General features: G+C 38.6%; 1 protein-coding gene across 2 annotated transcripts in view; it reads left to right on the forward strand.

Moving 5' to 3' along the window:
* The window catches only part of ZMYM5 (zinc finger MYM-type containing 5), a 32,754-nt gene extending 17,764 nt beyond the window's left edge, over window positions 1–14,990 (forward strand). For both annotated transcript variants that reach the window (XM_089899790.1, XM_089899791.1), the window contains 4 exons: window positions 1,318–1,603; window positions 2,323–2,485; window positions 3,772–3,984; window positions 13,360–14,990. In XM_089899790.1, coding sequence (XP_089755916.1) covers window positions 1,318–1,603; window positions 2,323–2,485; window positions 3,772–3,984; window positions 13,360–14,118 — 1,421 coding nt within the window. In that variant the 3' untranslated portion in view covers window positions 14,119–14,990. The remainder of the gene's footprint in view (window positions 1–1,317; window positions 1,604–2,322; window positions 2,486–3,771; window positions 3,985–13,359) is intronic.
* The last annotated feature ends 1,790 nt before the right edge of the window (window positions 14,991–16,780 follow it).

Genomic DNA, 16,780 nt, shown 5'->3' on the forward strand with positions numbered 1-16,780 from the left:
TAGGAATTTAGAAGTGAAAACAGAGTTGTTAGTGTTGGTAGTATGAGAGGCGCTTAGAGCTATAATAGGTGGAGGGGCCATAGACCTTTACCTAACGACAAAAGCTATGTTTGAAGAGAGATGACAGAATAATTCAGTGCTCTTGGGCCTTGTTTCTCAAAGCTTCACCATTACTCAAGAGGTAGTTAGAAATGCAGAATCTCAGGCCCCTCCCTAGACTTACTGATTTAGAATCTCTGTTTAAACAAGATTCCCAAGTGATCGTATGCATGTTAAGGTTTGAGAGGCACTATTACCTGTACATAATATTGTACCATTTTGAAGCTAACAGTAATATACGATGGAGTCCCCGTGTGAAGGTAGGAAAGTTGGGTCTCCTGTGTAATCCACCACCTACACTAATGCCTGGGAAATAGTCTAGAAGGCTGGCAGGTAATTGTAGACAGAGTTGCCTTAAAATGCTATGTCTAAATTACATGTACTTGCAAGTATTTTGGAGGGCAGTGCACTAATATCTACAAATTACTTGAAATACATAGAGAAGATAGATTATTTAGCGGGGTGAATAAATAGAAAACATGATAAAGCAAAAAGTAAAATAGTATAAAATCTATATGATGGACATATTTTTCACAGTAAAATTCTTTCAGCTTTATATGCTTTAAATTTTTCATAATAAAATGTTAAGGGGGAAGCTGTTATGAAAATGGGTATCATACACCAGACTATAATCTTTATATTTGTATATTTGCTTTATTTTATAATGTATTAATACTTTTGTCTTAGAAAAGAAAAAGTGCCTTAGGAAGTACCCTGTTTACAGAACATAATGCTTTACTATATGCATTATCTCATGTAGTTTTTTTCTTCCCCTGCTGCACAGCTTGTGGGATCTTAGTTCCCCGACCAGGGATTGAACCTGGGCCATGGCAGTGAAAGCGCGCAGAGTCCTAACCACTGGACCTCCAGGGAAGTCCCTCTCATTTAGCCTTCATAACACTGATAGGTTGGGTATCATTGTGATTTGTAGCTGAGAATACCAAGACCTAGTTTAAATTACTTGCACAATCTCTAGCACAGAGGGTCTGACTTGGAGATGCTGGCTACCGCATTGCACAATTCCGGGGCTGCCATTTCCAGTGTTGGCACAATAGAGCATCATTCACTTAGAGTACAAAGGGGAGAGTCCCCCTGGGGTTGTACAGCAAGGCTTCCTCACTATTCTCTTAGACTTGTGCAAAATGAAAAATTTAAATATTTTTCTGATGGGAGTTTTTAACTGTTCCGTGACTTTTCTTATGTGTTTTATTTTTTAAGATTCTTGGATCTCCCAGTCAGCATCCTTTCCCCGTAATCAGAAACAGCCAGGGGTGGATTCTTTATCACCAGTGGACTCACTTCCTAAACAGACCTTCCAGCCTTCTGTCCAACAGCAACCCACTAAACCAGCTAAAATCACTTGTGCAAACTGCAAAAAGCCTTTACAGAAGGGACAGACAGCTTATCAGCGAAAAGGATCAGCTCACCTCTTCTGTTCTACCACCTGCCTCTCTTCCTTCTCTCATAAGCGTACTCCAAAGAAACGCAAGGTGACATGTAAAAAGTAAGCTGTACCTTTCAACATGCTTCCATATGATTGGATACTGGCAGTATCCAATCCATATGATTGGATATTGGAATTTGTGTCCTGAATGTACTTAGAGAGTTGCGGAAGATTCATGGATAGAATTGATGCACAGGTTTCTTCAAGTTTATGGAGCTTGAGTTGTCCTAGCATATGTCAGAGCTGTGGGTTATTTGTATTGTACTTACTCTTGGCAGGAAAATAGAGTTTAGGTATAGAAATAAATCAACCCTACCCCACCACTGCCTTTGCCTCACCCCCTTCCCCATCCTCTACCTTGGTTCTACCCGGTTGCTAACACCCTTTTTGAATGCTTCTAGAAGTCATAACCTGTGGCAAGGTTCTAAAGGTCATAACCTGTGACAACAAAATATTTTTATCTTTGAATATCTTACCATATTATTTAGGAACTGTTAGCAGTTAAACCAAAATGTGGATTTTTCTAGGTCCAAAAATTATAGTTGATTCTTAGGATTAAATCATGAGAAAATGAAAAATGTCAATTATTGTTCATATATATTTGACTTTTATTAAAATGCAATGTTCTTAGGGAGTTCCCTGGTGGCCTAGTGATTAAGATTCTGGGCTTTCACTGCCATGGCCCGAGTTCAGTCCTTGGTGGGGGAAATGAGCCACTCAGCATGGCCAAAAAATAAGAATGCAGTGTTCTTAAATTGTGTCTATCCCTTGTGTTTCAGAGGTGCACCTGCAAAAAAGGCTACTCTTGTTCCTCAAGGGGAGTCAAGTGAATCCTTCCAAAAATTTTGTGGTACATCTTTGTCTCCCTATGAAAATAACCAGAATCTTCGAAAAAGAGTTCTGAATAAATCAAGATGTACAATCTGCAGTAAACTAACAGAGGTCTGTGATTTTATATCTTAAGTTATTATCTAGGTTAACAGCGATAATTTTAACTTTTAGGTGCTATTATATGTTCTGCCATCTACCTAATGGATGAGTCTCAGTGAAGTTGAAGGGAAGAATAAGCATATGTTAGAATTGTCTCATAACAAATGTCCCACCCCATAGTATGGGGGGTAATCATCCATTTGTGTGGAACTGAATGTACTCATAAAGAGAGCAATAGTTTTATGGTGGATTTTGTTCTTATTAGCCACAGTAAATGAAAATGTAGGTTCAGGACATGAAGGAAACAACCAGTCCTACAAGAACACGTAGAACAGGTGGAGTGAAAGTATGTAGGTCATTTCACACTTCTTAGGCGGTACTGCCATCTTCCCAGGCATCCAGGGAGTCCCCACTTAGCATGGTCTTTGGTAACTGAATTTGGTCTGGATTACCCTGAAGCCGTGTAAATCCCAGACACAATTTTATCTCAGCTACCATAGAGCTGAGCAAAGCAAGAACTTAGGTATATACAGACTCCATCCTGAATGTGGGTGATACTGGTTCCCTTCGCCCACCCCCCACCCCAGTTTTCTAGGGCAGTGAAGTTTATAATACCTACAAATTCCCAATCCACTTATTTTTAAGCAGGTCATATCAAAACCTGCTAACCATTTCTTGTAATTTTTTTTTTATAAATTTATTTTTTAAATTTGTTTTTGGCTGTGTTGGGTCTTTGTTGCTGCACGTGGGCTTTCTCTAGTTGTGGCAAGTGGGGGCTACATTGTGGTTGCGCAGGCTTCTCATTGTGGTGGCTTCTCTTGTTGCAAAGCAGGGGCTCTGGGCGCGAGGGCTTCAGTAATTGCAGCACGTGGGCTCAGTAGTTGTGGCTCACAGGCTCTGGAGTGCAAGCTCAATAGTTGTGGGGCAAGGTCTCAGTTGCTCTGCAGCATGTGGGATCTTCCCGGACCAGGGCTCGAACCCATGTCCCCTGCATTGGCAGGCGGATTCTCAACCACTGCACCACCAGGGAAGCCCCTGTAATTCTTAAATGTCTGATTTTGTTGCTTTTTGTTCTATTAATCTTATTTTTCCTTTTATAAAATCAAAGCACAATTTTACAAAGAAATCAAAGATAAAAATGAAAGAATAGTGAAATGTGCTTTTGTAAAGTCTTTTACGTGAATGTTTCATCCACTGAGAAATTACTAAAGGTTCCTTATTTCTGTTGAAAAAACTAGGTATCTCGTGTATGGTGCTAATCCAGTTCATTTATTTAATAAATTGGTTTTTGTTTTTAGATTCGGCATGAAGTCAGCGTTAACAATGTAACACATAAGCTGTGCAGTAACCAGTGCTTTAACAAGTACAGGTTGGCCAATGGTCTAGTGATGAATTGCTGTGAGCAGTGTGGGGAGTACCTGCCCAGCAAAGGTGCTGGAAACAATCTCCTAGTCATTGAAGGTCAGCAGATGAGATTTTGCTGTCAAAGTTGTGTTAACGAATATAAACAGGTAATTCTTTTTTAATGAGTTTTAAATGATCAAGTTTGCAGTAACTTCTCCCTTGTTAGCTTACATGAAGCATATTTATCTTAGAATCTCATATGGTTCCATTTCTGTCAATCTCTCATCTCATACTCAAATGAGTATTAAAATTAATTGTTGTAAGTAAGCTTGTTTTAAGTCTATGTTTTGCAGACGTTACAATGAGTAATTCTTTTCTCTACCATTTTGCACTCCCACTGACAACTTGATAGTTCCAATTATTCTGTAGTCTCAACAAAATTTGGTGTTGTCTGTATTGATTTAATCTATTCTAGTGGGTATGAAATGATTATCTCATTGTGGTTTTAATTTCCTGATAACTACTGTTCCTTTCTCATCACTCATATATCTTCTTTTGTAAAGTATCTATTCAAGTTTTAGCTCATTTTTTTTATTGGATTGTCTTTCTATTATTGAGTTGTAGGAATTCTTTTTATATATTCTGGATACATATCTTTTGCAAAATAAATGTGTTTGGAAGATTTTTCTCCTGGACAGTGTTTTGTCTTTTCGTTTTCCTAATGTTGGTTTTGAAAAGCCCAAGTTTTAAATTTTGATAAAGTCCAGTTTACTATTTGCCTTTTTGATTAGTACTTTTTGTGTCTTGTTTAGGGACTCTGCCTACCAAGGTTATGAAGATATTTACCTATGTTGTCTTCTATAAGCTTTTTAGTTTTAGATTTTATGTTTACATCTGTGATCCATCTCAAGTTAATTTTGTGTATGGTGTGAGGTAGGGATTAAGGAAGTGTCATCTTCCTGATTTCAAGACATTAAAAACCTCAAACATTGCATCATACACCATAAATTTGTACAGTTTTTATCAATTATACTTCAGTAAACCTGGGAAAAAAGACATTAAAAAGCCATAGTAATCAAGGTGGTATGGTATTGGCATATAAACAAATAGATCAATAGAATAGGCAGGCCAGAAATAGAAGCACACAAATACAGTCAGTTGATTTTAGAAGAAAGTACAAAATCATTTGGATGGGAAAAGCAAGATTTTTTTCAGCAGATGGTGCTGGAACAATTTTTTTTGTTGGTATGGACATAAATAAGCCAGGCCTCAGATTATCCCACAAAAAAATTAATTAAAAAAAATTAATTTAATATGGATCCTCAATGTAAAACCAGGAATGTTCTTAACCCCATTTCACTGGACGAGGGTTTAAATGGTTAGCTTTTAAGGAAAAGTAACTCTGAAGTGCGAGGCTTATTGCACAGTAGAGGAAACAGTGGATACCCATAGTTGATTTTTTAGTTTTTGCAAGGAAGGCTTATTTATGTTATCTTTATTATCTTCTTTGTATATATTATGCCTCATATTTAACAAAGCTTTTGGGTGCGGCTTATAGAAGATTGCAGTCACGTTATCGTTTCAAAAGAGTACATGTCAAAACTACCTTCTGCTTGAGGGCAGACGGCAGAAGCAAGAAGAACTACAATTCTGCAGCCTGTGGAAGGAAAGCCACATTCACAGAAAGATAAACAAAATGAAAAGGCAGAGGACTTTGTACCAGATGAAGGAACAAGATAAAACTCCAGAAAAACAACTAAATGAAGTGGAGATAGGCAACCTTCCAGAAAAAGAATTCAGAATAATGATAGTGAAGATGATCTAGGACCTCAGAAAAAGAATGGAGGCAAAGATCAAGAAGATGCAAGAAATATATAACAAAGACCTAGTAGAATTAAAGAACAAACACCTAGAGGAATTAAAGAACAACAGAGATGAACAATACAATAACTGAAATGAAAAATACACTAGGAGGAATCAGTAGCAGAATAACTGAGGCAGAAGAATGGGTAAGTGACCTGGAGGACAGAATGGTGGAATTCACTGCTGCAGAACAGAATAAAGAAAAAAGAATGAAAAGAAATGAAGGCAGCCTAAGAGACCTCTGGGACAACATTAAACGCAACAACATTCGCATTATAGGGGGTGTCCCAGAAGGAGAAGAGAGAGAGGAAGGACCCGAGAAAATATTTGAAGAGATTATAGTCGAAAACTTCCCTAATATGGGAAAAGAAATAGCCACCAAAGTCCAGGAAGCACAGAGAGCCCTAGGCAGGATAACCCAAGGAGAAACAAGCTGAGACACATAGTAATCAAACTGACAAAAATTAAAGACAAAGAAAAATTCTTGAAAAGAACAAGGGAAAAACGACAAATAACATACAAGGGAACTCCCATAAGGTTAACAGCTGATTTCTCAGCAGAATACAAGCCAGAAGGGAGTGGCATGATACATTTAAACTGATAAAAGGGAAGAACCTACAACCAAGATTACCCGGCAAGGATCTCATTCAGATTCAACGGAGAAATCAAAAGCTTTATAGACAAGCAAAAGCTAAGAGAATTCAGCACCACCAAACCAACTCTACAGCAAATGCCAAAGGAACTTCTCTAAGTGGGAAACACAAGAGAAGAAAAGGACCTACAAAAACAAACGCATAACAATTAAGAAAATGGTCATAGGAACATCCACATAGATAATTACCTTAAACGTGAATGGATTAAATGCGCCAACTAAAAGACACAGGCTCACTGAATGGTTACAGAAACAAGACCCATATATATGCTGTCTACAAGAGACCCACTTCAGACCTAGACACACATACAGACTGAAAGTGAGGGGATGGAAAAAGATATTCCATGCAAATGGAAATCAAAAGAAAGCTGGAGTAGCAATACTCATATCAGATAAAATAGACTTTAAAATAATGTTACAAGAGACAAGGAAGGACACTACATAATGATCAAGGGATCAATCCAAGAAGAATTTATAAGAATTATAAATATATATGCACCCAACATAGGAGCACCTCAATACATAAGGCACCTGCTAGCAGCTATAAAAGAGGAAATTGACAGTAACACAATAATAGTGGGGGGCTTTAACGCCTCACTTACACCAATGGACAGATCATCCAGACAGAAAAGTAATAAGGAAACACAAGCTTTAAATGACAAAATAGACCAGATAGATTTAATTGATATTTATAGGACATTCCATCCAAAAACGGCAGATTACACTTTCTTCTCAAGTGCACACAGAAAGTTCTCCAGGATAGATCACATCTTGGGTCACAAATCAAGCCTCAGTAAATTTAAGAAAATTGAAATCATATCTTTTCCGACCACAGCGCTATGAGATTAGAAATCAATTACAGGGATAAAAATGTAAAAAACACAAACACATTGGAGGCTAAACGATATGTTACTAAATAACCAAGAGATCTCTAAAGAAATCAAAGAGGAAATTAAAAAATGCCTAGAGACAAATTACAATGAAAACACAACGATCCAAAGCCTATGGGATCCAGCAAAAGCAGTTCTAAGAGGAAAGTATATAGCAATACAAGCCTACCTCAAGAAACAAGAAAAACCTCAAACAGTCTAAACTTACACCTAAAGGAACTAGAGAAAGAAGAACAAACAAAACCCAAAATTAGTAGAAGGAAATAAATCATAGAAGATCAGAGCAGAATAAATGAAATAGAAACAAAACAGTAGCAAAGATCAATAAAACTAAAAGCTGGCTCTTTGAGAAGATAAACAAAATTAATAAACCTTTAGCCAGACTCATCAAGAAAAAGAGGGAGAGGACTCAAATCAATAAAATTAGAAATGAAAAAGGAGAAGTTACAACAGACACTGCAGAAATACAAAGCATCCTAAGATAGACTACTACAAGCAACTCTATGCTAATAAAATGGACAACCTGGAAGAAATGGACAAATTCTTAGAAGGTATAACCTTCCAAGACTGAACAAGGAAGAGGTAGAAAATATGAACAGACCAATCACAAGTAATGAAATTGAAACTGTGATTTAAAATATTCCAACAACCAAAAGTCCAAGACCAGATGGCTTCACAGGTGAATTCTATCAAACATTTAGAGAAGAGCTAACACCCATCCTTCTCGAACTCTTCCAAAAAATTGCAGAGGAAGGAGCACTCCCAAACTCTTCTATGAGTCCACCATCACTCTGATACCAAGACCAGACAAAGACACCAAAAAAAAAAAAGAAAATTACAGACCTGTATCACTGATGAATATAGATACAGAAATCCTCAACAGAATACTTGCAAACAGAATCCAATAACACACTAAAAGGATCATACACCATGATCAAGTGGGATTTATCCCAGGGATGCAAGGATTCTTCAGTATACGCAAATCAATCAGTGTGATACAGCATATTAACAAATTGAAGAATAAAAACCATATGATCATCTCAAAAGATGGAGAAAATCTTTTGACAGTTTTATGATAAAAACTGTCCAGAAAGTGAGCATAGAGGGAACCTACCTCAACATAATAAAGGCCATATATGACAAACCCACAGCAAACATCATTCTCAATGGTGAAAAACTGGAAGCATCTCCTGTAAGATTAGGAAAAAGACAAGGATGTCCGCTCTCACCACAGTTATTCAACATAGTTTTGGAAGTCCTAGCCATAGCAGTCAGAGAAGAAAAAGAAATAAAAGAAATACAAATCGGAAAAGAAGAAGTAAAACTGTCACTGTTTGCAGATGACATGATACTATACATAGAGAATCCTGAAGATGCCACCAGAAAACTACTAGAGCTAATCAATGAATTTGGTAAAGTTGCAGGATACAAATTTAATGCACATAAATCTCTTGCATTTCTATACACTAACAACAAAAGATCAGAAAGAGAAATTAAGGAAACAATCCCATTCACCATTGCAACAAAAAGAATAAAATACCTAAGAAATAAACCTACCTAAGGAGACAAAAGATCTGTATGCAGAAAAGTATAAGACTCTGATGAAAGAAATTAAAGATGGTACAAACAGATGGAGAGATATACCATGTTCTTGGATTGGAAGAATCAATATTGTGAAAATGACTATACTCCCCAAAGCAATCTACAGATTCAATGCAATCCCTATCAAATTACCAGTGGCACTTTTTACAAATCTGGAACAAAAAATCTTAAAATTTGTATGGAGACACAAAAGACCCTGAATAGCCAAAGCAGTCTTGAGGGGGAAAAAAAAACGGAGCTGGAGGAAACAGGCTCCCTGACTTCAGACTATACTACAAAGCTACAGTAATCAAGACAGTATGGTACTGGCACAGAAACAGAAATATAGATCAATGGAACAGGATAGAAAGCCCAGAGATAAATCCACGCACATATGGTCACCTTATCTTTGATAAAGGAGGCAAGAATATACAATGGAGAAAAGACAGCCTCTTCGATAAGTGGTGCTGGGCAAACTGGACAATTACATGTAAAAGAATGAAATTAGAACACTCCCTAACACCATACACAAAAATAAACTCAAAATGGATTAAATTCCTAAATGTAAGGCCAGACACTATAAAACTCTTAGAGGAAAACATAGGAAGACATAAATCACAGCAAGATCTTTTTTGACCCACCTCCCAGAGTAATGGAAATACAAACAAACAAAATAAACAACCAGGACCTAATGAAACTTAGTTTCTTTTGTTGTGCAAAAGCTTTTATAAACAAGATGAAAAGACAGCCCTCAGAATGGGAGAAAATGGGAGAAAATATTTGCAATATTGTCCACGAATCAATGGACAAAGGATTAATCTCCAGAATATATAAACAGCTCATGCAGCTCAATATTAAAACAAACAACCCAGTCAAAAAATGGGCAGAAGACCTAAGTGACATTTCTCCAAAGAAGACATACAGATGGCCAAGAGGCACATGAAAAGCTTCTCAGCATCACTGATTATTAGAGAAATGCGAATCAAACCTACAATGAGATATCACCTCACACCAGTTAGAATGGGCATCATCAGAAAATCTACAAACAACAGATGCTGGAGAGGGTGTGGAGAAAAGGGAACCCTCTTGCACTGTTGGTGGGAATGTAAATTGATACAGCCACTATGGAGAACAGTATGGAGGTTCCTTAAAAAACTAAAAATAGAATTACCGTATGGTGCAGCAATCTCACTACTGGGCATATACCCAGAGAAAACCATAATTCAAAAAAACACATGCACCCCAGTGTTCATTGCAGCACTATTTACAGTAGCCAGATCATGGAAGTAACCTAAATGCCCATAGACAGACGAATGGATAAAGAAGATGTGGTACCTATATGCAATGGAATATTACTTAGCCATAAAAGGGAATGAAATTGGGTCATTTGTAGAGACGTGGATGGATCTAGAGACCGTCATACAGAGTGAAGTAAGTCAAAAAGAGAAAAACAAATATTGTATATTAACTCACTAATACTTGGCCAGAAAAATGGTACAGATGAACCGGTTTTCAGGGCAGAAATAAGAGACACAGATGTAGAGAACAATGGTACAGAAAAATGGTACAGATGAACCGGTTTTCAGGGCAGAAATAAGAGACACAGATGTAGAGAACAAATGTATGGACACCAAGGGGTGAAAGTGGCAGGGGTGGTGGTGGTGGTGGGATGAATTGGGAGATTGGAATTGACATATATACACTAATATGTATAAAATAGATAACTAATAAGAACCTACTGTATATAAAATTCAAAAAAATTTATATTGATTACATGTTGAATGACAATATTTTGGGTATAAAAGGTTAAATTAAAAAAATACTCTCTGCTTTGGTAATAAGTAACTATCTTAGGTCATCATATTTGTACGTGGGTGTGTATGTGTGTGTGGATGATTGACCTGTACCTGCTTAGGCTCTGTGCTTTTGCTCAGTTAAGAACAATGAGTTCATAAACTTCAGACAGATACACTGCTTACCCTCTGAAGAACATAAGGATGGCTCATAGCTTATCAGTCTTTACTTTTAAACGAACCCCGGAGGGGGTACAAATGGGAAAGTGAACATAGTCAAAACAGGCAGCAGCCACTTATTCAGAATTGCTGGAATAACTATCCTGGCTGCCACTCTGATCCCCCCCAAAAGTGTCTTTTTGTCTTCTACCGTGCATGTGTCAGTCATGTGCATAGCTCATAAGCAGTTGGCAAGTACAGGAATGATATTTCTGTATAATACAGAAGTTTTGTAAATGTGCTTTCCCCGTACCACATTAGTGTTTATAAGTGGTTAGTGGCAGGCCTTCACGATAGAAAGCCTTGGTGATACATGAGGACCTTAAGGAAAAACTGGCTTATCAGTTAGTGGCTTATCTCAGAATAGCATGCACAGTCATCAGTGTAAAGATGGAATCTGGGTCTTGGCCACTGACCTAATGGGGGGTGATTTTGTCCCCCTGGGGACATTTGTCAAGGTCTTCCAACATTTTTTTTTATCACAACTGGGAGAGTGCTCCTGGCATCACTGAGAGGGGGCCAGACAGGCCTTCACAACAAAGCATTATCTGGCCAAGTATCAGTGGTGCCAGAGTTGAAGAAGGATGAGTAGGTGGCTGGAGGGTGAGTGTGTGTGATAAGCACAGTGAGAAGGAGAACTAATTGTGCATCTTCCTCGTTGATAAGTCAATAGTGATGCCGAAAACTGGGAGGAAAAATCAGTAAAAGCAATACAAACATGTTATTTTGATATTTGGAAGTGAACACGAAAAGAATCAGCTAAAAATGTTGAAAGTTGTTAACTTCTGGGAAAGGGGGTGTTAATTAGTTTAATTATTTGTTTTAATTAGCCAGGTATCATTAGTTGATGTTCTTTATTAAATGTATATTCAATTTCAAATAAATAAAACCTTTGAACTATGTTAAAGATACTGAATTTCAGAGAAGTGTCTTACCGAAAGTCACACAGCTAGATTTGACCTCACACCTGAAACCTTAATTAACGTGGGGGGGAAGTAAGATCCCGCAAGCCGCGTGGTGTGGCCAAAAAAATGTACATAGTATATATGTTCTAGTGCATCTGATACCAGCATTTAATTATACGAACGCCATGAGTTCCCTGAGGCTGGGATCTACATTGGATTCAATTTAGTGATCTCCAGAATGATGTGTCTTAGATGTGTGGGGAATTATAACAACTTGACTGCCTACTCACTACCAAGAAACTCAGGAAGGGAAGAAATAAGCCCAAGGCTTGGGTTTGGTTATGTTAAAAAAAAAAAAAAAAACTCTAACAGTCCTTGGCGTTCTGTTTCTTCTTAAATATGCTCTTCTGGTATAGTCTTATCCAATCCCATAGTTTCAGTGAATACATATTTTGATGACTTCCGGAATATATCTATAGATCGTATTTCTTCAGTTTCACACTAGTACATCCATCTAATTTCCATTTGAATGTTCCACAGGTATCTCAAACTCTGTGTCTAAAACTGAAACTCCAAACCTGCTTTCCTTCTTTGTTTCCCAAATCAGTAAACAGCCCCATCCGGTCAGAAACTTCCCCCATCCTGGCAGAAACTTCGGTTACGTTTGCTCCTCTGTCTTCGTCCCCAGAGCCGCTCAGTTACCAGCTAACCCATATTCTACTCCCTACCCTCTCCCGGCGCTGTCTCCAGCACCACACCCTCGACGTGCCCACCCTCCCCTCTTGCCCAAACTGCCCCCCAGCCTCCTGGCCTGTCTGTACCCCGGCCTTCCTGAGCACCGGAGACGGCTGTGCCATCAGAGCAGTCTTTCTTGAGCACAAACCTGATCGTGTCACTCCTGCTTCTCTCAGCTCAGCGCTGTGTCTGCGTTCGGGACTGAATCAGAACAATGCTCTTAGTTCCTTGAGCGCCGTTGGATACCGTGGTCCCTGTACTAAAATGTTACAGCTAGCAGGATGTCCTTCATAGTGTATGCACCTGTGTTATTTTGACTGTTTTTGCATTTTTATTTTATTGACTCCAGAGAGCTAATGTGTCTTTTCATGGGATGGAGTCATACACTGTGTGGCACCTTGTGACGGACTTTCACATATCATAACTGTTTTCAAGGTGCATCCAAGTCATAGCATATATCTTTACTGCACTTAACTTTTATTGCCAAATAATATTCCATTGTATGGATAATACCACATTGTTACTTCTCCTTTTTGGTTACTGTGACTAGTGTTGCTGTGAACACTTTGTGCAAGTCTTTGTGTGGACATATGTCTTCATTTTTGCATTGTTGGTAACTTTGAGGAGTTGCCCCTGTGTTCCCAGGCAGTAGCACCATTTTACATGGCCACCAGCGCCGGAGGAGGTTCCAGTGTTTCCACACCTCTGTTAATGCTTGTCATCATCTCTTTTTTCATTATAGCCATCCTAGTGGGTGTGAATGGGTATGTGGTGGTATTGATTTGCATTTCTTTGATGATTAATGATAAGCATCTTTTTCATGTGCTTATTGGGCATTTGTATATACATTAATTTTTTTCAGTGTTAATAATTTAAAATAAAATTGTAATCTATTTTTCCTCAGATGATGGAAGCAAACTCAAAAAAAGTGCTAGCATCAGAAAACAGAAAAAGGAATGCTGTTAGAGAAGGAAATGAAAGAGAATTATATGGGTCATTGAATATACTTTTGGAAAAAATAGAAAAAATACCAGTGAAAAAGGAAAAGACTTCAGAACTACAAGTTTCAGCAGAATGTAGCCAAGATACACCATTGGTCCAACAGGATGTGAATTTACCTCCTTCTGTGTCAACCATAGCTGATAAATTTCAAGAGCAACTGGAAGAGAAACAAGCAGAAGACTCCATTATACCAGCTGTGCTTTCTGCAGATCCGGGTACATGGCCCCGAATTTTGAGTATTAAAGAAAGGGACACTCTAGTTGAAAATGATCCACCTCAAGTGAGAAATTTTAACTTTCCAAAGGACAGTACAGGGAGGAAGTTTTCAGAAACTTACTATACAAGAATTCTTCCAAATGGTGAAAAAACCACTAGATCCTGGTTGCTTTATTCGACCTCGAAAGATTCTGTGTTTTGTCTATATTGCAAACTCTTTGGGGAAGGAAAAAATCAACTAAAGAATGAGAATGGGTGCAAAGATTGGCAGCATTTATCACATATTCTTAGCAAACATGAGGAGAGTGAAATGCACATCAACAATAGTGTTAAATATTCAAAATTAAAATCTGATTTGAAAAAAAGTAAAACTGTGGAACACAGATTACAGGAGAACATGGGAAAGGAGGGCGTGAAGCTGTTGTACACCTTAGACCTGATCTGACCTGATGAGGTCGCACACTTACTCAGACCTGTACCCTGACAGTCGGTGCCTCTGTGCTGAGGCTCCCAGACGGAGTGGTTCATCAGCTCATTAGCAATAAGTATCATAGCAAGTAACTAGTGAAGATGGCTTCTGCTCCAGGTTCTAACGCTAATTGGATTTGTGTGATTAATGCCGATTTCAGTGAAGGCAATTGTTGATCTTTTCAGTTTTTCAATTCACACCTTTTAAAATGGGCACTTCAGGGCTTCCCTGGTGGCGCAGTGGTTGAGAGTCCACCTGCTGATGTAGGGGACATGGGTTCGTGCCCCGGTCCAGGAGGATCCCACATGCCGTGGAGCGGCTGGGCCCGTGAGCCATGGCCGCTGAGCCTGCGTGTTGGAGCCTGTGCTCCACAGCGGGAGAGGCCACAACAGTGAGAGGCCCGTGTACCACAAAAATAAATAAATAAATAATAAAATGGGCACTTCAGGACTGACATTTGACTGGTGTGGCTAATACTCTGAAAGAGGGAGGGAAAGACTTGAATTTATCAGTACCAGTCGAACAAGGTACTTAGGTGAACAAGCATTGTTATTCAGAAACAGAACGGGGATCTGAAACTGCAGCTTTTTGCTATTAAACCAAATACTTATGGTTTATTTCATTTGGGCAAAATGTTATTTTATTATTTGAGCAAAGCAGCATCATTTGTCATGTTAAATAGATTAAAGTGAGGAATTTGTGTTTTATTGGTTTTGTTTTGTTTTAACTTAATTTTTAAATGTTTTAGCTTTCGTTGTCATGTAAAAACTATAAGCATAAAGAGTGTATACCTATTTTTATGTTGGTACAAATATAAGAAATATTAAAATAAAAATATAGTAAGTTAACCTTTTTGTGTTGTGGCATTTTTTTCTTTTCATCTGAAAGAAAAATACACTTACGAAAATTAAGGGTGTCAGTTTTTTCAGTTGGTTAGTCAGTGTTCCCTTCACCATGTATTGATTAATTCTCCCTTTGTTTCTGGTTTCTGACAGCAGTTCTGTTGTGTATCCCATCCTTACATACACTTGTTTCAAGGCTTTTCCTGTGAGCGGTGCCTGAGCAGATCGAGATGCGTCCTTGGTAGGGCCAACACGGGAGCGCTTGCAGACTCTGTAGGCGAGGCCAGCGCAGAAAAGTGTTTGGGGAATAACCAGGAAGATCATTCTCATTCGTTTATAACCATTTTGTTTTCTGACAGCTGGACCATTTCAGTCTTTCATATTTGGGTCTGAATGGGGCTCTGGGGTGTTTCCAAAATCCAGCCTCCTCTAGAGGCCTGTGGGGATACTCTGAGCATATGCAGTTCTGAAGTCCCTCTGCAAATGGTTCCTGTGCCTGTTATTTCATGAACACTTACCTGTTAATCAAATGACAGATTTGTTATGTGATTGTCTTAGATAGACGCTTGTGTATCTGAGCAAACTAATGAAATCCACCAGTGGCCACTTTATCCATTGAGAAGACAAAATTAGATCCTCAACTTTTAACTTCTTACATTTCTTCAGCATACTGCAGGCACACCTATGAGGCACGTGGTAATGAGTTAAATGTGAAAAATTCAAAAGACGTAGGTGCTGGGTTTATCCGTGTTCACTGTAAATTTCAACTTTTTGATGTGTATGAAATTTTTCATAATGAGATGTTGAAGAAAAAGCTGTAAATTCAGAAGATGATAAAAGTGAATCTCTCTAGCCTGGTGAATCATTTAGTTTCTTTTTCCTTATCTAGCTCTTTTTTTCACATTGTAAAATTAGTATGGACCCACCTTAAGGAAGGAAGAAAACAGTAAGTGAAAGTCCTGCTTACCGTCCCCCACTCGCCTGCTGCAGGATTTGTCACCTCTGATCTGGACATACCCAAGGTCTGTTTCCATCATTTTAATTTCACTGAGAAAAGACAATAGAAAAAAATTATCTCCTACTACAAATTTAATATCAAAAATTAGGGCAGTTTCAGAATAACAGCCCTCAAGAAGTGGCAATTTATTGGTTTTGTCATCTCACAGAGCACAACTGAATTTTTTTCATAAACCTCAGATTTTCAAAATTGCTGTCTTTAAGACTCTTACACTGGGGCTTCCCTGGTGGCGCAGTGGTTAAGAATCCACCTGCCAATGCAGGGGACACGGGTTCAACCCCTGGTCCAGGAAGATCCCACATGCTGCGGAGCAACTAAGCCTGTGCGCCACAACTAGTGAGCCTGCGTGCCTATAGCCTGTGCTCCACACCAAGAGAAGCCACCACTATGAGAAGCCCGCACACAGCAACAAAAAGTAGCCCCCGCTCCCCGCAACTAGAGAAAGCCCGCATGCAGCAATGAAGACCCAACACAGCCAAAAATAAATAAATTATTAAAAATAATTTTAAAAAAGACTCTTACCTTGAGCCATTTTCTTCCTGTGATCCCCTGTCCCTCCCTTACTCAGTACTGTAGTCAAGTAAGAGTTGCTAATAGCCACTGTGTATGTATAAGTTATAGTTCGCTGTACAGGATGGAGAAGTGAATGAGTAATTGGAGCAAAGAGCTCAGTCAGGTTTGGTGGAGGGAGTGACGCTGTATCATTTTAGGTCGTATCACTTCTGTTTCAAAGCCCTGAAGTTCCCCGTTGCTTTGAGGTTGAAACTCCAGCTCCTTG

Source organism: Delphinapterus leucas, chromosome 18 (assembly GCF_059928025.1).
Source record: "Delphinapterus leucas isolate spDelLeu-1000000601 "Yukka" chromosome 18, BTC_Dleu_Yukka2, whole genome shotgun sequence".
NCBI lineage: Eukaryota > Metazoa > Chordata > Mammalia > Artiodactyla > Monodontidae > Delphinapterus > Delphinapterus leucas.